This window comes from Pelophylax lessonae, assembly GCF_965119305.1.
Source record: "Pelophylax lessonae genome assembly, chromosome: 3".
Lineage (NCBI taxonomy): Eukaryota > Metazoa > Chordata > Amphibia > Anura > Ranidae > Pelophylax > Pelophylax lessonae.
Genome location: NC_138770.1, coordinates 419,673,163 through 419,695,352, shown reverse-complemented (window position 1 = coordinate 419,695,352; position 22,190 = coordinate 419,673,163). Strand labels below are relative to the sequence as shown.

The 22,190-nt window shown below is 44.1% G+C and overlaps 1 protein-coding gene across 1 annotated transcript in view; it reads right to left on the bottom strand.

The window, feature by feature from the left end:
• The window catches only part of RNF217 (ring finger protein 217), a 144,901-nt gene that overhangs the window by 16,586 nt on the left and 106,125 nt on the right, over positions 1-22,190 (bottom strand). The window contains exon 3 of the mRNA XM_082252273.1: positions 11,673-11,837. Coding sequence (XP_082108399.1) covers positions 11,673-11,837 — 165 coding nt within the window. The remainder of the gene's footprint in view (positions 1-11,672; positions 11,838-22,190) is intronic.

Sequence of the window (22,190 nt, the reverse complement as noted above, 5' to 3'; positions counted from 1 at the left end):
AGTATTAGGGGGGCTGTCCGAGGAGCAGCTAACAGAATTTCCTTTTACCTTGATGCATAGAACACATGAAAGTAAAACAAACTTCAGCCTTTACAACTATATTTGAACAAGCTGATGTTAGGTTACTAGCTGCATCAGATTTTGCACTTTCCAGTTTTAGTAAGGCCCGTACACATGATCAGAAAACCGTACACAAAAAAAAAAACGCTTTTGAATCGATCGTACGAAAATCTGATTTTTCGTACGCAGTTTGAGAACAGATCACAACAGTTCATTCACTATTAAAGACTTATTCGACTTTCTTTAAAGAAAGTTAAAAGACAACTGGAAGTGTACTTTTTATAAAAGACAAAGCATCATGCAAAACTCTGCTGGAAATCTGGCCAATGCTGGAAATCTGAATGGAGTAATATCAATTAGGTAACCTTTATGTTTATGGAAAGTATATATTGCAACCAATGTTTGGACAGAAGACTACAGAGCACAAAGCTCTACTGTAAGCAATATCATGTACAGCTGGCACATTAAAAACACCTAAATGTCTTTTAAATAGTATCTCAATTTGTCTTTGCACTGGCTAATCATCCCTGGCAAATATTGGAAAAGGAAGGCATAGAACAGTTAATAAATCAGTCTTTACAGCATTGAACAGTGCTGTAAATCTTCCGAATGGTACTTGGAAAAAGGGAATGGTCATGACCTGGCTAAAATGTCTAGCAGGGTTGTCTGGAATAGAAAACAGGATTGCATATTTGTTGGTTTGTAAGTTAGATCATACATAGACAATGTGTATGTATTCTGACTGCGTATTTAATGGGTTGCACACATATAGGCTTTCAATAAAACCTGTCAAAGACCTGTGAAATTCAAACTGAATCATTAAAATGTTTGTAAGGGCAGAAGTTTTTTTTTATCTTAATGCATTCAATGCATTAAGGTAAAAAAACCTTCTGGGTGCAACCCCCCCCCCCCCCCCCCAACCCACCTTTATACTTACCTAAGCACCATCTCGATTCAGTGAAGTGCATCAGAGCAGCGGCTGTCCTGGATCTCTCTCCCCTCATTGGCTCACACAGCAGCAGGAACCACTGCTGTTGTCAATCACAGCCAGTGAGCCAATGAATAGAGTAGGGGGCAGGGCTGAGCTGCGCTCCGTGTGTGAATGGGCAATGTCCATTGACAGGAGTATGGATCAGAAGCGAGCCTGCTATTGGGGGCACTTAGCAGGGGGGAGGAGCCAGGACTAATTTGTGTAAAACCATTACATGGAGCAGCAAGTATAACATGTTTGGTATTTTATTTTATTTTTTAACTTACAACCTTTAGAATCACTTTAAGACAAATTCATAAGCAGGGAAGGAAATAGAAGGGCTAAAAATTTTACTCTGCATAGCAACAACTTTCATCACTAGGCTTACTCATTGATCAGAGATTTGGTTCTAAGTGAATGTAACATCTGCCTATCCATTTCATAGTGATCATATGGTCCATCTGAATTGCCCAGGTAGGTAAGAGGTTTATTATAGCTTCCAGGTCACCAACAGCAATCCTGCCAGATGGTCATAAAATAAACATAATAATGAAATCACCCACTCACACACATATGGCTAATCTATGCAAAAATAAAAATGTGTGAATTCTAATTCTATGAATGTAGCAGTAACAGTTGGTAAACTATATAATCCATACGTAATATATAATCACTCCTCCCAAATACTTGATCTTTTCTCAATCTCCAACTGTTCTACAATACAGGCTATTCCATTCTCCAACTGCTTATCCCACCCACTGCTGTAATCCTTCTGCTAATCCGGATTACATTTGTGAAGGTGACAGGGAAAATGGACTGGTAAAATATCAAGAGAATACAGTATTGGTTTCTGTGGCCCAATAACAAGGCCTAGGTGTTCTAGGACAGACGGCTGAATGCTGTATATTCAGGGAATGCAAACATCTGCATTACCCCAAAAAGAATGAGAAAATGCAGCTCATCTTAACATGATTCTTCATCCCCTATTAGCTAACAAACATGGATATCTATCTACCATACACACTATAAACATGGATATCTATCTGCCATACACACTATATCAAGCCTGCCTCTCTGGACTCACCACGTTTTCAAAATATTCATATCACCTAGGCTGGCTCCACACCTTTTCTTTGCCATAATAGAAGGCAAATCATACATTTTAACACATTAAAATAAAGTAGAGCAATGTGCAGCATGCAGCAGGTAAAATAAGTATGAAACACGTTACCATTTTAATAGGTAGATTTCTAAAAGGTGCTATTTACATTAAATTTTAACCACGTCGGTAACAACCAATGCAATCCATACATACATACATACATACAAGAGAAACTAAAACAAATTCAGAAATTAGGTTATGTGTAATAAAATGGAATGACACAGGGAAAAAGTATTGAACACGCTAACTGAAATGTATTTAATACTTTGTACAAAATCCTTTGTTGGTAATGACAGCTTCAAGATGCCTCCTGTATGGAGAAACTAGTCACATGCATTGCTCGGGTGTGATTTTGGCCCATTCTTCCACACAGTATTCAAATCTTGAAGGTTCCATGGGCCTCTCTATGAACTCTGATCTTTAGTTCTTTCCATAGATTTTCTATTGGATTCAAATCAAGTGATCGGCTGGGCTTTCCTAACAGCTTTATTTTCCTTTCTTTCAAACCCATTGAGAGTTTCCATGGCTTTGTGTTTAGGATCAATATCTTACTGAAATGTCCACCCTTATTTCATCTTCATCATCCTGGTAAATCCATTTGCCATTTGACCTCCAAACATGGTGTGTATTATGGCATCCAAAGAGTTCAATTCTGGTCTCATCTGACCAGACTATATTCTCCCAGTATTTCACAGGCTTGTCTAAATGTTGTGCAGCAAACTTTAAACGAGCTTCGACATGCTTTATCTTCAGCAATGGAGTCTTGCATGAAGAGCGTGCATACAGGCCATGGCAGTTGAGTACATTACTTATTGTTTTCTTTGAAACAATTGTATCTGCTAATTCCAGGTCTTTCTGAAGCTCTCCACAAGTGATCCTTGGCTCTTGGACAACTTTTCTGATAATTTTTTTTTCACTCCTTTACCTAAATATTGTGAGGAGCACCTGGTTTTGGCTGGTTTATGGCGAAATGGTGTTCTTTCCACATCTAAATCATGGCCCCAACAGTGCTCACTGGAACATTCAGAAGTTTAGAAATCCTTCTGTAACCAATGCCATCAGTATGTTTTGCAACAATAAGGTTGCAAAGATCTTAAGAGAGCCCTTTGCTTTTGCCAATCATGAGATGTTTTTTGTGTGACACCTTAAAAATTAGACACTTTTTTAGAGGCTACCAGTTGAGACTGAAACGGCTGATACTAATTTGCACTGACAAGAGGCAGGGTTGCTTTCCAGTTACTGATAGATTTCAGCTGGTGTCTTGGCTTTCCATGCCTTTTTGCACTTCTCTTTCTTCAAGTGTTCAATACTGTGTCATTCCATTTTATTACACAAAAATTTAATTTATGAATTTATTTGTTTTGGTTTCTTTGTATGTATAGATTGCATGGGTTGTTACCCCCAGGTGGTTAAAATTTCATGTCAATAGCACCTTTAGAAATATATTTACCTAGAAAAATGGTGGTGTGTTGAATACTAATTTTACCTGCTGTATGTGGTGTTATGGTGCAATACTATTTATTCTAACAGACCCCCCAAAAAACATATATACAGTAGAAATGAATGCAGCTGTGCTAAAGGGCAGAACAATGCACAAATTTGAATGCTCTGTTGAATGTGATGTACAACAATGGCGAAAATAGCACAGGTGCATTTTTGGGCTTTGAGGACCATTGAAAGTCACTTAAAAGTGAACGCCTCAACACACTAAAATGCTAGCGAAGTAGTTGCCTACACAAAATCTAGCTCAATGATTGCCCTCTGTAGCTTTTATTATAGCACAAGATTATAGAAAACACTGAAGATCATCTTGTGTTTCATCTGAAAACAGAACGCCTCCCTCCTATTAACACACTCCAAACAATGGTAGCAATCAATAACAAAGTGTGTTTATTATTTTTCCGTCTGCTCAGGACTGCACCGGAGTTGGGCTCATTACTGGGGGTTCCCCACCTGCTTTGATCAGATGGCCATCGAGGCTTTTTTACCTCAGGCAATGTGAAACTGTAAACTTTGGCCTTTTGTCAAATCATAGGTGTTGCTCAAACAAAAGCATTTATCTCAAAGACCAATCAGTTGTCAGCCCTGTCCTTGGAAAAAACACAGAGATCACATACGGAAGACACAGAGATGAAAAATAAAACCACTGTGGATGGAGCAGAGTTGCATTGTAGCGTGGAGGAAGGGATGGTTAGAAGGTCAAGAAATGGGCAGGTGTAAGATTACTTTAGTGCTGTAGTAGAAAACACTTCGAATGATAATCATTTGTTGGAAAACAGATAACCACTTGTGGGTTTTTTGGGAAGAAAGACTAGCCCAGTAAAAAACCTCTGGTTACAAAGCAGTCTTTTGCTGCAATGCCATGTAAATTATTAATGGGAGAGTGACGTTGAGTGTAAATACAGATCCAAAGCAATCCTGCTGACAAAAGAGAACAGAGAGAGAGCAGCTCACCTATCACCTTCACCCGATTACACAAGAGCAGCTGAAAGGATTCTGACATGGAATGCTTTGACATATCTGCATTAAGAGAGCAATCCGCTGACAGATGCTCATATGAGAAGAATCGGACATCTAGGAAGTCAAAGTATCTCTGTTCTTAAAAGAGCATTAACGTTAACATGCTGACCCAGTGGAGAATCTCACCACGTATGATAACATCATTTCTATACATAGCAATGCACAAAATGGTTAGATCAGTCCCTGTGGAGCATTGCTTGTGGTCCTCAGAGGAAAATGTACCTCAAAATAAAAACAAAACTGCTCCTTTCAGCGTATATGCTTTTATACTCAATAGTTGGCAGCACATCTTACATACACAAGAAAAGCAAACTAAGCAGTGATGATGTTTTAGTCCCTCTATTGCCCCTTCTAAACTAAAAGTGTCATCACTAGACAAAATGTAATATTTAATATACATTTTCCTTCACTTCGTTTTGCATTGCAACGGTGGGGCTTAAAATTCAGGGCTGTCCCATCAGTATTACTTGTTGCCATCTCAGAGATGACATTAGTAGTGTTCCTAGCCAATTACTTACCTTTAAGAGTAATGATGTGTATTACATTAAAGAGGTTGTAAACCCATGAACGTTTTTTTTTTTTTTTTTTCCTGTAACCTGAAAGAGAAACGCATAATGAGCTAGTATCGCATACTAGCTCATTATGAAATACTTACCTAAGAACGAGCCCCCGCCGTGCGGCTCACTCACCTGTATGATGGGCGACATGTCCAGTCGCCCGTCTTCTGGGATCACGGCATCCAGCCATCTGATTGGCCGGAGCCGCGGTGACGTCACTCCCGCACACGCGCATGGGAGCTGACGGTCACGGCACGGGGTTCTGAAGAAACGGCACCAGCGGCCGTTCCTTTAGAGCGCATGCGCCAGTGACGTCACTGGCTGCATGTAAGGTAAATATCTCCTAAACGGTACATGTTTAGGAGATATTTACACTACCTATAGGTAAGCCTTAATATAGGCTTACCTATAGGTAAAAGTGTCAGAGGAGGGTTTACTTCCTCTTTAAAGAAAACCTATACTAGAAAAAAAAAGGGGATTTTTGACTTACCGTTAAATTAATTTCTCTGATGTTCATTGACATACACAGCTCCTGATATTCATAACCATTGGGTTGTACTGCCCCCTACAGGAATAGGACACTAGGCAGAAAAGAATTCTTGCTACACCCATGGGCAGTCCCAGGGGGTATACTCCCTCTCTCTGCAATAGCCACTCAGCTGTGTTACAAACAGTGTCAGGAGAATTATAACTCCACAGAGGGGTGGGTGCTGTGTCCGTCAATAAACATCAGAGTCAGGTGGCCGCCTTGCAAACCTGCGTCACTGACGCCTGATAACGGAAAGCCGAGGACGCACTAAGCGCCCTAGTAGAGGAACCTGACCCCTGATGGAATAGGCCTGAACCACCGTCTGTCTGATCCAGCTGGAAATGGTCACAGAGGAAGCGGACAACCCTTTTTGAGGTCCATCCGTGAGCACAAAGAGTCCGGCTTCCTGAAAGACTCTGTAGCGGCCAGGTACACCCCATTGCCTGGACCACATCCAAAGCATGCAATTCAATTTCCTTAGGATGTTTAGGCCTGGGACACAGGGAAGGCAACACAAGGTCTCCATTCAAATGAAAATTGGAGACAACCTTTGGAAGGAACGACGAACAAGGGAGAAGAACCACCTTATCCCTGTGAATCACCAGGTAAGATGGACAGGATAACGCCGCCAGGCCACCTTCTGGGACAGCGTAAGCAGGGGAATTTCCTGAATATTTTCAAAAGGGTGGCTTCTGTAGTGCTGAAAGCACCTAATTAGGATCCCAAGGCGGCAACGGAGACCGCACTGGAGAAAGGTATGCACTAAGGAGTGTGTGGCCAAAGGTCGTTGGAAGAGGACTGCCAAAGCCGACACCTGGCCCTTGATGGTACTTAAGGCCAATTTCTGTTAAACCCCCCCCATTGAAGGAAAGTTAAGATCCGAGCCACCGAGAAGGAGCGAGGAAGAAACCTCAAGAGACTCACACCATGCAAAGTACATCTTTCACGTAGGATGGTAGATCTTCCTAGAGGTAGATTTCCTAGGTTTCAACAGTGTAGAAATCGACTCCGATAAACCACTATCCTTCAGCACCTGGCGTTCAACAGCCAAGTCGTCAAAGCCAGCAACTGTGAAGCAGGATGGAAGATTGGTCCTTGAGACAGCAGATCCCCCCTGAGAAGAAGCTGCCATGGAAAGTCGGCGACCAGCTGCACCAGATCGGCGCACCAAGCCTGACGAGGCCAGTCCGGAGCCACTAAGATGATAGGAATCCCTTCTGCCTCAATACTGCGTAGAAGTCTTGGCAGAAGCTTGAGTGGAGGGAAGGCGTAAATCAGACGTTACTGACCCCATGGGGCCACCAGCGCATCTGTGGCGTCCGCCAGAGGATCCCGTGACAGAGCCACAAACCTCTGCACCTTTCCGTTGAGCCGAGACACCAACAGATCCACCTCAGGGGTGCCCCACCGCAGATACAGCTGATGAAACCCCTCCGGATAAAGGGGCCACTCCCCGTGGCCCAACGCCTGCCAATTAAGTTAACCCCCCTGACAATTTTCCACCTTGGGAATGTGTATGGCGAGGAGGGCTGGAACAAACTGTTCTGCACACCTTAGAATTCCGGCTACCTCCAAAGCCGCCAGGACACTTCTTGTGCCCCCTTGGTTATTGACATAAGCCACAACTGTGGCATTGTCCAATTAAATGCACACTGGACAACCCTGAAGACGATCTGTCCAATGATCCAGACACAGTCTGATCGCTCAGAGTTCCAAGACCTTGATCGGAAGTCTAGACTCTTCCAGCGTCCAGATCCCCTGAGCAGAAGGTTTGCCAAGGATGCCTCCCCAGCCGGATAGACTGCCATCCATGGTGACTACTGTCTAATACAATGGGAGAAAGGATTTTCCTAGCCGAAGCGCCAGAGAATGAAGCCACCATATCAGGGACTTCTTCATGCCCCGACTCAGCCGGATGTGACTGTCTAGAGACTGCGGAGTCTTGTCCCATTTGGTCAGGATTTCCCTTTTCAGGGACCTCGTATTGGAACTGTGCTAACCGAACCGCCTCAAAGGTAGACACAATATCAGGCCAAGCACCCGCATGCAAGTTTGGAGGGATGACCATTTGTTGGATAGCAGGAGGTGAATTGCAGCCTGCCATTTCTGGAGTTTATCCAGAGGAAGGAACACTCTGGCTAAGGCAGAGTCCAGAGTCAGGACCAGATAGTCCAGCTTTGTGGAGGGAACCAGAGCAGACTTCTGAAAATTCAGAATCCAGCTGGACTCCCGCAGAGTTCGCATTGTGATCCCCAGGTTCTCCACCAGAGCAGAGGGAGACTCACCTCGTAGAAGGAAATTGTCCAAGTAGCCCAGTACTGTGATCCCCCGTTGGCATAGCAAAGCTAGCACTGGTTATAACACTTTTGTGAAGACCCGAGGAGCAGATGCGAGACCAAAGGGTAAAGCCATAAACTGAGAATGCTCCTCTCCCACAGCAAAGTGGAGAAAACGCTGGTGACTGGCACATATTGTAATGTGAAGGTAGGCATCCTTGATATCGATAGAGGCAAGGAAATTCCCCTGATGGAGGGATGCCACCACCGTTCGTATGGACTCTCTTCTGAACTTCTGTACCCCCCCAAAGCAGTTTAGCACCTTGAGGTCCAGGATTGGATGCACTTTGCCTTAATTCCTTGGAACTGTTAATAGATTTGAGTAAAGACCCTGAAAACGGTCCAAGGTTGGAACTGGGAAATCACCACTTGAAGGAACAGGTCTTGTACCGCCCTAAACAGGCCATTGTAAGCGGTCTGGGGACAAGTGCAAATTGGAGGGGAAAAAAAAGAGTGAAACTCAATCTTGTAGCCGGACCGAATGACTTCGTGGACCCACTTGTCTTGCATCTGGGAAGTCCACAGGTCCGGAAACCAGTGAAGACATTTAATGATGTCCAGGGTAGCTCCAAACAGGTGATCTCCTTGAAAAGAAAGATCAGTCAAAGCCTTTTTTGAAGCCTGATCCGCAGACCAGCACTTAAGCCAAAAGACACGCTGAAGGACCACTGCCAAAACAGAGAGGCGAGCCAACAGGGGAGCTGCATCCAAATAGACATCACAGAAAAACTGCAGCCCCTGAACCAGTTGGTCTGCCAGCTCGGCAAAGGCAGGGGGGAGCTGTTCCCCCCTGCAGGTCACAGTGTAGAAGCTTAACCCACTCGGTCAGAGTTTGCGTCACAAGGGTTATGGAATAACCGAACCAGCCAGAGTGTACATAGTACGGGCCACAGCCCCCGTCCTCCGGTCAACCGGATCCTTAAAGGCCGGGGACTCTTCAACCGGAATCATGGTTGCCTTGTTTATTCTGTAAACCGGAAGGTCCAGCACTAATGGCACAATTCAGTTGGACTCCTCCTAGGTGTAACACCTAATAAAGCGCTTAGGGACCCCACGGGGAAGCTTTGGTCTTCCCCATTCTTTAGCGACAATTCTGTCAAAATAAGCGGGTAAAGGAAACATTGGATGGCTTGTGAGTGCCAAAGGGCAACCGCGCCTCTGTCGCAGATTCAGCTGCTTCATTCATCTTCAGGGTGTCATGCACAAATACATCCAGTGCATCCACCAGCGCCTTTTCGTGCGCAGTCGCAGATGTGGAGGAATCATCCTCACTATCAGGGGATTCTAGGCGCGTGGTTGCAGACCCAGTAAGGTGACCCATGTCCGCAGTGGCCAAAACAAATTCAGGAACTGAGACAGATGAGGCAGGGGGCATTTTTTCTAGCCCGTCGGCGGCAAACCATCTCCACCAGGGACACAATGTAATCCAGGACCGCAGTCATTGCATAGATGGATGGTTGGGACCCGCAGGTCCAGGAGCCAGCACCAGGGGATGAGGAGGGGCTCCCACTGCCGAAATTGGCACCCACAGGACTCCACTGTCATGGCCACCACTGTTTCCATTGGCAAACCACAAGAAAACGTCTTCCGGACTGCACAAACATGGCCACCATGTATAGAAACACAGGATACAACAAAATGGTGGCACACCGAGGCTTACAAGGGACCCAGGCCTCAAGGACAGATTTAGGCCGGACGGGGGGCCCTGGCAGGAGCCCCCACCAGGAACAACTCCCCCTGCACAGTCGATCTTCAGGTCGCTGGCGGCGCACCCCCCCCCCCCCCCATTGCCAGTTAGTGTGAGAAGTTTAACTCGCAGGCCAGCCCCGGTCCAGTGGGGCTATATCGCGGCTGACCTAACGCGGAGCTGAGGTCTGCGCTCACTCGCTGGCCAGACTGGGGTGACCACTGGATCTAGACTATCCAGCTCGTTGCCCAGTTCGGCAGTTGATTGTAGATCGCACAGGAAAAAAATCCATGAGGGAAACTTTTTCTATCTAAAAAAAATTTGCCAAGACCAAAGATCCCAGCAAGTAAATTGTCAGCAGATCTATGATAGTGAGCCCTTATAGATCCCCAGCTCAGAATTCCCCAAGGCGCAGAGTCTAAGCCCCAGCCTGCTGGAACCAGGTCGCGGCCCCCAGGTAGACCCAGCTGAAGATGTGGAGACCGCTGGCGTGTGCAGAGTAAGCAGCAGACTTTAAGGATATCCAAGAGACAAGCCGAGGTCAAGACAGGCAGCAAACGAACATAGACGGAGAAACAAAGCCGGGGTCAGTACACAGGACATCAGATATAATAGCCTAGGGGTATACAGATGGGAGCTCAGAGAACAGAATTTGCACAGGCAAGGAGGACTGCACTGAGCATGTGTATATACAGGGAGGTAACCCGGGAAGTAATAGAAAGGAAAAGGATATAAACCCGCAATGGAGCAGGCAACGCACAAGGGTGAACAGAGAAGTCAAACACCACATGTGAAAAGAAACAAGGTTGAAGTACTGCAGAAAGGAGGTAAGAGTATACAAACAAAACTACAGGCTAACATGTGACAGAAATAGGTCCTTACTCCTGACTAGGCAGAAAAAAAAACTATGTCGCTATAGCAGAGAGAGGGAGTATACCCCCTGGGACTGCCCATGGGTGTAGCCAGAATTCTTTTCTGCCTAGTGTCCTACTCCTGTAGGGGAAGTATAACCCAATGGTTATAAATATCAGGAGCTGTGTCCATCAATAAACAGAAAAAAAAAATATCTACCATTGCTAGCTTCATTTTGAAATTGGAAGTTTCCTGGTGGTCTATGGATTCAGTATTTTCTGAGCCCCTGGCCAGGGATAAGCATACACCAGGATAAGGGTTACAGTTTCTGGGTTATGTATCAGTTATTCCCCTCTCTTATGGCCACAGCTGACAGTACATACAGTTCATTAAAAGATTAAAAAAGGATAGGGCTTTCCAGAAAAGGTGTAAAGGCTTTACAGGGATGGTCTCTGGAAAGTCAATAAAATGTCCGACAACATTTAAATTGTCCTTTTTAGACTGGCTCCACAAAGTTTGCCACTTTGCAAAGCTATGAAGAAGCTTTGAAAGGAATGGGGTGTTAAACATGTGCCCAAAATATATAAACCGGCCAATACTTGGCCGTGTGTACCAGGCTTTAATCAGAAGCATTTCATACATAAAGATGAAGAAGAGAAAAAAAAAAAAAACAAATGCCTAACAATTCACAGAGAAGTCTCAATGATCCAATGATGAGAAGTCCGATTGCACTGTGGTTGTATATAATCAGAGAAAAGCAGAAATTCCCTTTATTGGACTCTTCCATTGAGTAAAACAAAGGATCCATCACTAAAAGCACAGCTGCCAACTTTTTCCAGACAATGAGCTCCAAAACTGCATTAGTCAACAACCAGGGATGCCAAGCAATGTGTTTTGCATTGCATTTAGCTAAACAAGCACTACAAGTACCATTTGCATTATTGAAATCCTATTTTACCAGCATAAATGCAATAATGACCTAAACATGTAATTACTCACCTTACATCGAGGACATTTCTGGGCATTTCTTTGCCCATGTTCAATCTCATTGGCCCAATGCCGTAATAGCTTGTCCCCTTTCTTGTACTCTCTACAATTAACACCTTCATGCCAGGGAGAATGGCACTTAAAACACCATACAAATTGGCAAGACGGGCACTGAATCTGGCAAGAGGAAAGTAAAAGAAAATGTAAATTTAAGTTAGGACACCATAAGAGGGACAGACAGCACTCTATAATCATTATGTCACTGCAGACTTCCAGTATACTATAACCAAGAAGCTGCGATTCATGAACTATACATAAGAGTACATAGAAACTTTTTTGCCAATTCATCGAAACCCAATTAGGCCATATGCTATGAGAAAACTGAACAGTTTGCCACCACTGGTATTGTTTACTGAAGAATGTTAAATGTGAACACAGGGAGATGCTTTTACTGAGGACTGTTCCATTCCCTGATGCACATCAGGTTGGAAAAGATGCAATTTTAACAGCCCGGGTCCCCTGCAAGGAGGCCTCATCACCTGAACAAAACTGACTACAGCCAAATTCATAAATTGATATGTGTATTATCAGCTAAGGTATAATTTTTGAATAAATTGAATATATGGAAGCTATGTCTGACTTTTCTCTCACAAGTGACTGGAGGGGATCAAGTACTGTACTTAACATTTGCACAATTTTCAGGACCAATGCCCCCAATGTTCTCATAATTTAACTTGAGTATGTTTAGGTTTCCTTAAATATTTTGAAAATCTTTCATGAAAACAAAATGTAAACAATGCACAATAAAATTGTATTCATAATTTTCAAAAAATGCACATTTAACAAATGAGATCTTAAAGGGTTAAATACTGTATGCAGTCCATGAACACTATTCCATTATTGTAAACACATCAATTTATATACCTCCTTTTGTAAAAATCGAGTGAAGTCTGCCCCAAACACTTCTACAATTTTTCATAGCTCTATCCTGTCCTCTCTCTAGAAAAGACCAGCTGTTCAGACAAGTGCAAACCACAAGAGCACAACACATGCAAACTGTGCTCTCAATTGCTCAGAGGCTGTGATGGAAAGAAAGCCTGAGTTTAAAAGGCAGTTCATGAATACTATTCCATAATTTTAAAGGTGAAGGTTAAATTTACACTACAGGTCCACAACATCATTTACACGCACACCTGAGTATGCTTTGTTGCCTATTTAAATCATACACAAACAAAAAGTATATGCACTACATCCTTAATGCCCAACATGCAGCCTGCCAGCTCTGCGATTGGCTCGAGGGCTATTGGGCACATTATAGATAGAAAGGGTGCTGAGCGCTGGAACGTGCTCTCTGTTCAAGCACCCTGCACTGAAAGAGAGACTCTAATGTGGGCACAGTTAACCCCATTCTGCCGGAGGGGGGACAGGATATTATTTTCATTGCCATAACCACCAACGGAAGAGGTTAACTTTCACTACCATGACCACCAAAGCAGGAAAAGGATGGTCAACTTTCACTGCCAAGCAGAGTTGTATAAAGTACTCAAAACCCATACTTGAGTAAAAGTACAAGTGCTCGATCAAAAAGTGACTTGAGTAGAAGTGGAAGTGCTCGATCAAAAAGTGACTTGAGTAGAAGTACTAAAGTATTCAACATTTTTTGTACTGAAGTATTGCAAGTATTTTTTTTTAAAATGTTGCTACTCAAGTACTGAAAGTAAAAGTACAAGTACTGTGTTATGTAGTTATTAAAGAAAGAAGTCAAAAGTTTATTAAAGTTAAAATTATTAAAGATAAAGTTATTAAAGAAAAAAGTCAAAAGTACACATGACATTATACACATTTTTTTGAGCTTCCTGCCATCTACTGTTCTGGCAGTGGTAATTTGTATAATTGTAACGAGTAACTATGCAGCACAAAAAAAAAATATCGGAGTAGAAGTATTGAAATCATCGAAAAAATGTAGTGAAGTAAAAGTGGAAGTAGGAGAAAAAAAATTCTACTCCAGGAAAGTACAGATACTGCCTTTCGGTACTTAAGTACAGTAGTGAAGTAGTTCTACTTAGTTACTATACATCTCTGCTGCCAAATCCACCAATGGAGGGGAAGATTGGGGGGGGGGGGTCTTTCACAACCATTGACTATCTGGGGTGGGGGGGGTGGATTAAATATCACTGCCATTGAACCATCAATGGGAAAGGGGTGTGGGAGAGCATGCTGGATTATTACTGACACCTGACACCACTTCCACAGGGTTCAGCCAGGTCTGGAAAATGTAATCCTAAAGTAGAACTATAAGCTAAACTTTGTTTTTCATTTTGGATAGAGTAAGGAAGAGTTAAAAACCCAGTGATTTTTATTATTATTTGTTTTTGCCATTGGGGAGCTTTCCCTTCACTTCCTGTCTCATATCCAAACAGGAGGGGAGAGTAAATCTCTGTAAATCAAGGGAATTTCTTGGGGACTCCCAGACCACCAGAACTAACATACCCATTGGAAGATTTCCCCGCCCCCCCTTATTGCTTTTCTGGGGACAACCCAAGATTTGGGATTTTCTTTTACTTTCACTTTTCAATGATAATGGTAAACAGGACAAATCAAGAGGGCAAATCTCCTTAAAGCGGAGTTCCGGGCACAAAATTAAATTTCTAATAATTACTGCATTGTATTCCTTACTCTCCGCTGAGTCAGAATTGGATATTCCCATAGTTTTTTTTTTGTTCACTTACCTGTTTACAGAGGTTTGTATACTCACCTTTCAAAGGACTTCCTCCCTCCTGTGCCTCGGCTCTCCTCGTCACTTCCTGCCGCAATGCGTCCTGGGAGCTCTTCCTCGGCCCTCCCATGATGCACTTTGCAGTCACATGGGCGGCCGACCACTGTTCTCATTCCTTGACTCACAGGCCTACGCCCACTGGAATCAGGAAGAAGGGAAGACATTTCCCCACAACGGACTCAGCAATCCACAACAAAGATGGCGCCGCACATCAGAAATTATATAAAGTAAGATTTTATTCTTGCAAACTCATTATTTCACCATTCTAACCAGGATTAGCGGATGTATCGATGTGTAAGGGTGATTGTTAGGGGGAGATTGAAAAAAAAAAAACGATTCTGTGCCCGGAACTCCGCTTTAAGGGGGGGCACAGACAGCAGTAAAAACTGACAGGTGTTTTAAACCCTTTCCACTCTTTCCAAAGCTAAAAAGATTTACCTTTCAACTATGAAGTGCAAGGGCCTACCCAATTGCATAGCATACAGTTTTGGTAAATCTAAAGGAAAATTGTATAATGTATGTTCAGCCATAATATGGTCCAAGTTAGACCAATGCATCTTTGCAAAAAAAAATAAAAAATCTATATCTGGAATTCAGCTTTAATAGTGTTAAACTAACTAGGCTTAGAGCCAGATTTAGGAAACTTGGCGCAGAGTTTCCCTAAAAAAATGTTCAACTACTGTGAACAACTACTTAATTCTCATCTATTTTTCAGGGAATAAAATATTAAACCAGTTAAGTTATTTTGGCTCTACTCTTGCTCAAAGATTCATTTTTGTGAATGATCAGGAGCAGAGGGGGCAGAGACTGAACGACAGTATTTGGGGCTTACATCTGGAGCGGCTATAAGTACAGCGAAAGCTGTAGAACTCCAACATCTTAAATTGGTTTACACAGCAGGGAAAAAGCCTGCATGCGAGAAGATTCTTTATTAGGCAAACCAGCTTTACCTTATCTAAATCTGATAAGGGTATTGTGGCTGGAGTTGGCCTTTAGAGCCGGTTCACATTTGTGCGGCTGAGGCGTTCACATGTAATGTCGGAGCACACTGCTCCTTCATTACATGCGATCGGCTGTGCGGTGCGAGTTTAGCCATAAACTTTGTATGGCTAAATTCGCACCGCACCCGCAGCAAACACGCACAGGACCCTTTTTTGCAGCCGCATCAGATAAGGATCGCACATCGGTTCACACTTGTGCGATCCGATCCTGAGCGAACTGCAAGATCGCACTGCGATATGCAATCAAACTGGGGGTGTCGTTAAGATTACATTGACACCCCCAGCGTATCGCATATGGCAGTGTGAACTGCCGGGGGTGCGTTTGCGATGCGGGAATAGGCATCTCGCAGCCTTCCCGCATCGCCTAAGTGTGAACCGGGGCTAAAGAAAAAGTACCTGCAAAGGAATACGAATGCAGCTGTCAAGTCTATGTTTGTAAACAAAGAAATTCAATGAATATAATCTAGCAGACAAGGTGATCACATGACTGGGAACAATGCTGACTGGCTCCCAATGATTAGTGGAGACCCTGAGCTTTTAGGGACACTTCAGGGCCCACAGCACTAAATGCTATTAGCCTGAAAAGAGTGTAGATTAAAGTGATTGTAAATGATCACCTTGTAACAACCCATTCAGCTTAAAATAGAAATGAAAGACAAAAAAAATTGTATAGATAGATATATATATATATATATATATATATATAAAAAAAAAAAGAAAATACAACCCCCCCCCCTTTTTTTATTTTTATAAGTAATCATATTGCCTCTGTTATCAGCTGCATAAGAGCTGGGGGGAAGAAGCAGCAGCAGCACACTGAACTTCCCAGTGAATGGCTGTGCAGTGGGGGCATGTCAGGACAAGTCTGATCATTATTATGAGTTCCCGGCATAGCTATGGAACCGACCATGTTGTGTTCTCCTGCTTAGTGTGGTCAGTTTTTATTATGAAGCAGAGGGACTGGCAGGATCTCCACGGCAGTGTTAATTTTGGCAGCAAATTTGAATTTAGTTTTAGTCTTAGTCTTAGGACTAAAATGGCATTTTAGTTTTAGTCCCATTTTAGTCTTCTGCAAGAGTTTTAGTCGTATTTAGTCTACTAAAGCGTCCTACATTTTAGTCGACTAAAACTAATTTTAGTCATCTATAATAGAATGGGTGTAGTTCATTTGTAATGCATTATTGAAGCATTTCTCTACAATTTCCAAACTCATTTTCTCTATCGCTCATTGACAGACGTAGTCTTCTTGATTCTCAAGAGCTGGGTTATGTTGTCTCCGCAGGAGTAGGACTAGGCAGAAAGACAAAACGTTCTGGCTCCACCTTAGGGGCAGTCCCTGAGGGTATATCCTCCCTCTCTCTGCTACAGGGAATCAGTTTTTTTCTGTCGGTTCGGTATGGAAACTTTTGTGTCCCGGGTGGAAGTGGCTTGTCAGGGACAGGGCGCAAGAAAGCGACCCCCGCCTAACCCCTTATCTGAAACCTCGGATTCAGACTCTGAGCCTATTTCTGCAGTTGCAGGTACTTCATCTGGGATTGGTGTCTCGGGTCCTGTCTCTTCAGACAGTGAGGAGGATGTTTCGGCATCCGCCATAGCCCGAGAGGAAGCGTTGGTAAACGCACTCATTGTATCTGTTCAAGAAACCTTAAGGTTACAGGGTATTCCATCGGAAATAGCTGTAACTGAAATCCCTTTTGGGACTAAAAAACGCATCAAAGTGGCGAAGGTTTTTCCATTGCCCAAATGTTTTGGCAATCCAATCGAAGAAGAATGGCGTCTGCCAAAACGCACTTTTACTATTTCTAAACGCATTGACAGGCGTTATCCGTTTGAGGAAACCCTCATTAAGAAATGGACAGAACCACCTGTGGTGGATTCACCAATTGCTAGATTGAATAAAGCCACGGTTATTCCTCTAGAAGACGCTCCGTCTTTTAAAGATCCAGTGGATCGCAAGATAGAAGCTATGTCTCGCACCATGTTTTCCTTGATTGGATCAGCTTTCAGACCTATAATAGCTATTGGTCTGGTTTCGCAGGCTGTAACTGAATGGACCAAGTGGTTACGCCGGGACTTAGAAGAGGTCCCTCAGGCGGTATCAGATTTGTTGGAACAAATGATACAGGGGTTACAGTTTGTGTGTGATGCGGCGTTAGACGCCACTCCATTATTGGCGCGAGCATCAGTCTCAGCAGTGGTTCTCAGGCGTACACTGTGGCTAAAAGGTTGGTTAGCCGACCAAGGTTCCAAGAAAGCATTGGCTAATATCCCCTTTTTAGGAGAGCGTCTATTTGGAGCCAACTTAGATGAGATCATTAAAGATCTCACGGGTGGAAAGAGCACCTTTTTACCGCAAAATTTTAAAGGTAAAGGGCCTTCTTTTTCTGCTCACAAGAGGTTTTTTCGTCCCGCGGGTGAAAAAACTAAGTCCTCCAAAGCTCCTGCAGGAGGCGTCAGGGGTCGTTGGTCGGGCAAGCAAAAGCCCGCCCCCTCCAGACCTGAAGATAAACCGTCCAAAGCCTGAAGGTGCGCCCCCACCCATAACTGGGGTGGGGGGACGTCTTCGCCGGTTCCCGGATCCATGGCTTTCCAGAATCCCGGACAAATGGGTTTGCGAAGTCATAAGGTCAGGGTACAAGATCGAGTTTCGATCTCTCCCACCGGCGCGATTCTTCCCTTCCAATATCCGACTATTCTCAGATCGTTTAGAAGATCTGCGGAGAGCAGTCACAGATTTACTACAACAAGGAGTGGTAGTCCACGTTCCTTGGACAGAACGGTTCCAAGGGTTTTATTCAAACCTATTTACAATACCCAGGAAAGAGGGCAAAGTGCGTCCAATTCTGGACTTAAGAGCACTCAATTCTTTTGTCAACATAAGAAGATTCAGAATGGAGTCCATTCGCACAGTAGCAGCCTTCCTGCATCCAGGGGATGTCCTAGCGTCCATAGACATCAAGGACGCCTATCTTCACATTCCCATTTTCGCAGGACATCAGCGGTTTCTACGCTTTTCCGTAGAAGAGAACCACTATCAGTTTGTGGCGTTACCTTTCGGTCTCGCCACGGCTCCGCGGGTCTTCACAAAGGTGTTGGCCCCAATGTTGGCACTTCTGCGCCAAAGAGGCATATCGATCCTTGGTTACCTAGACGATCTTCTGCTTCATGCAGAGTCTCCTCAGACCTTGCTACAAAACATAGAAATTACTATGATTTCTTTACAGGAATTCGGGTGGCTGGTGAACCAGCAAAAGTCATTTCTGGTTCCCACCCAGAGGCTCGAATATCTGGGTCTAATTCTAGACACAGTCAGGACAAGGGTTTTTCTTCCGGTAGGGAAACTCCGAAAGATTCAATCAGCAGTCCAGTTGTTACTGTCCAACAGCTGGTCTTCCCTTCGGACTTGCATGAGGGTTCTGGGGTTGATGGTGGCTTCGTTCGAAGCAGTCCCATTTGCCCAGTCCCATACCCGAATTCTTCAGCAAGAGATTCTTCTCAGATGGAATCGGAATCCGGAATCCCTGGACAATCAGATTCGATTGAGCAAACAGACCAGAGAGTCTCTGGTCTGGTGGCTTCGGTCTCCGATGCTCAGCCAGGGAAAGTCATTTCTGCCAATATATTGGACGATAGTGACCACGGATGCCAGTCTATCCGGATGGGGAGGAATTCTCGGTCAGTTATCTGTCCAGAGACTTTGGTCCCTGGAAGAATCCAGGTTACCGATAAATGTATTGGAACTGAGAGCGATCAGACTTTGTCTGATTCACTGGACCGAGCAGCTCCAGGGCAGCCCGGTTCGGATCCAGTCGGACAATGCCACGGCCGTGGCTTATGTCAATCACCAGGGGGGCACCAAGAGTGTCCGAGCGGCCAAAGAAGTGGCTTGCATTCTTCGCTGGGCGGAACGATTTGTTCCAGCAATCTCTGCGGTGTTCATTCCGGGGGTGGAGAATTGGCAGGCAGATTATCTCAGCCGTCAGACTCTGGATCAGGGGGAATGGTCCCTCCATCCAGACGTTTTCCACCAGTTGTGCCTACGGTGGGGCACCCCGGATGTGGATCTGTTGGCATCACGATTCAACAGGAAAGTTCAGAGATTCGTGGCTCGCTCCCGCGATCCTCTAGCAGAAACCGCAGACGCACTGATCGCCCCGTGGGGGCAATACCAGCTAATGTATGCCTTCCCTCCTCTCGCGTTACTGCCAAGACTTCTTCGCAGGATAGAGGAGGAAGGAATTCCAGTAATTCTGGTAGCTCCGGACTGGCCTCGTCGAGCTTGGTACGCCGACGTGGTCAGACTGGTGGCGGACGTCCCGTGGAGACTTCCTCTCAGGGAGGACCTACTGTCTCAGGGACCGATCTTCCATCCTGCTTTACGATCGCTGGCTTTAACGGCCTGGCTATTGAGACCCAGGTGCTGAAGGACAAATGTTTGTCAGCTTCAGTTATTCCTACTCTAGTTGAAGCAAGAAAAGCGACTTCCAGAAAGATTTATCATCGCACATGGAAGTCCTACATTGCATGGTGTGAACCTTTGGGGTTCCGTCCTCGGTCTTATTCGATTAGTCGAATATTGGCTTTTCTGCAACAAGGGGTTGAGCAGAAACTGGCCTTGAGTACTATCAAAGGTCAGGTCTCAGCATTAGCTATCTTCTTTCAGAAGCCTTTGGCTACTCATTCCTTGGTGCGGAATTTCATCCAGGGGGTGCGACATCTGGCTCCGCCAGTGCACGCGCCGTTACCCCCCTGGGATCTTAATTTAGTGTTGTCGGTTCTTCAGAAACCTCCCCTTGAAGATATTAGGGAGATTCCTCTACCTACGTTGTCCCAGAAGGTGGCCTTCTTGGTGGCTATTACTTCTGCACGCAGGGTGTCAGAACTGGCCGCATTATCTTGTCGTTCACCATATCTGGTGGTTCATAGAGATAAGGTGGTTCTTCGTCCGAATCCATCCTTCCTACCAAAAGTGGTTTCAGAATTTCATCTGAATGAAGAAATTGCGTTACCTTCCCTGTGTCCTAAGCCCAGTCATCCGCGAGAGTTTGCTTTACACTCCTTGGATGTGGTCCGGGCGATCAGGGTATACTTGAAAACGACAGACTCGTTTCGCAAGACGGATTCACTTTTTGTGATCCCAGATGGACCCAAAAAGGGGTTGCCTGCTTCTGCCGCGACCATTTCCAGATGGATCAGACAGACGGTAGTACAGGCTTATTCTATTAAGGGTCGGGAGCCCCCGTTCCCTGTTAAGGCGCACTCCACTCGGGCACTTAGTGCGTCATGGGCCTTTCGCCATCAGGCGTCAGTGGTCCAGGTGTGCAAGGCGGCTACCTGGTCGTCGGTGCATACCTTTACTAAACATTATAAAGTTGATGTAATGGCATCGTCTGATGCCTCGTTTGGCCGCAAGGTTTTGCAGGCCGCTATTTGAGGAGACCAGCGGTCTACCTCGAGGGTTTTTTCCGTTGGAAAATTTTTCTTTAGTCTCATTCTTTGTTTATAATGAGCCTTTAAAACTTCTAGTTTGGCACCGGTTGGGCCTTCTAGATTGGATTTGATTTTGTCAATCCCACCCCTCATTTGTGGCACTGCTTCTGGATGTCCCAGCTCTTGAGAATCAAGAAGACTACGTCTGTCAATGAGCGATAGAGAAAAATGGATTTTTGTAAGATCTTACCGTAAAATCCTTTTCTCTTAAGCTCATTGACAGACGTAGTACCCGCCCCTCTATCATTGAGTTGGGTTGGGTTAAATTCTCTGTTACTGCTTTAGAACAGAACTGATTCCCTGTAGCAGAGAGAGGGAGGATATACCCTCAGGGACTGCCCCTAAGGTGGAGCCAGAACGTTTTGTCTTTCTGCCTAGTCCTACTCCTGCGGAGACAACATAACCCAGCTCTTGAGAATCAAGAAGACTACGTCTGTCAATGAGCTTAAGAGAAAAGGATTTTACGGTAAGATCTTACAAAAATCCATTTATATACTACTGCTGGTCCTGGAGTGAAAAATTGAATAGGTTATTATTTATGGTATTAAGCTTTGAGCATGCACCAGTGTTAATTTTGGCAGCAAATTTCGATTTAGTTATAGTCTTTTGACTAAAATGCCATTTTAGTTTTGGTCGTATTTTAGTCATCTGAATTGTTTTAGTTTTAGTCGTATTTTAGTCGACTAAAATTGTGTTAATTTAGTAGACGAAAACGTTTTAGTCGGTTTTAGTCGACAAAATTAACACTGCTCCACGGTTTTCACACAAAGGAAGCAATACAAAGAGAACCAAGTACTTTCTCATTCAAGTACATGGTACAGCAGGCCAACATCAGGAATATTTAATATTGGGGTAACAAACACTTGAATGTTGCCACAATATGTGTGAATTTCCAGGTGAATATTAATCTACAGATTTGTAGATAGGAAGGGATTAGGGCTCCCATAGCACAATGGAAAATTAGTGCATCTGGGTACCTGCCTTTACTTCTGCTGCAATCATTTATTTATACCAATTTCTTCTTTAAAACTTTAACCACAAAATAGAAATACTCAGTTATAATGAGTTAGAACAAAAAATTTAGCATTTAAGTGAAAGTTCCAGTATAAAACCTTTATTAAACTGGATTGATATGAATTTCGGTGACAGTGCATAGGTAGTATGCTATGTACTGTTATCCAATTAACTAATTTATACTGCATTAGGTTCATTTACTGTATTATGTAACTGCTCCTCACACTTAAAACCTTCCAAAATGCTACA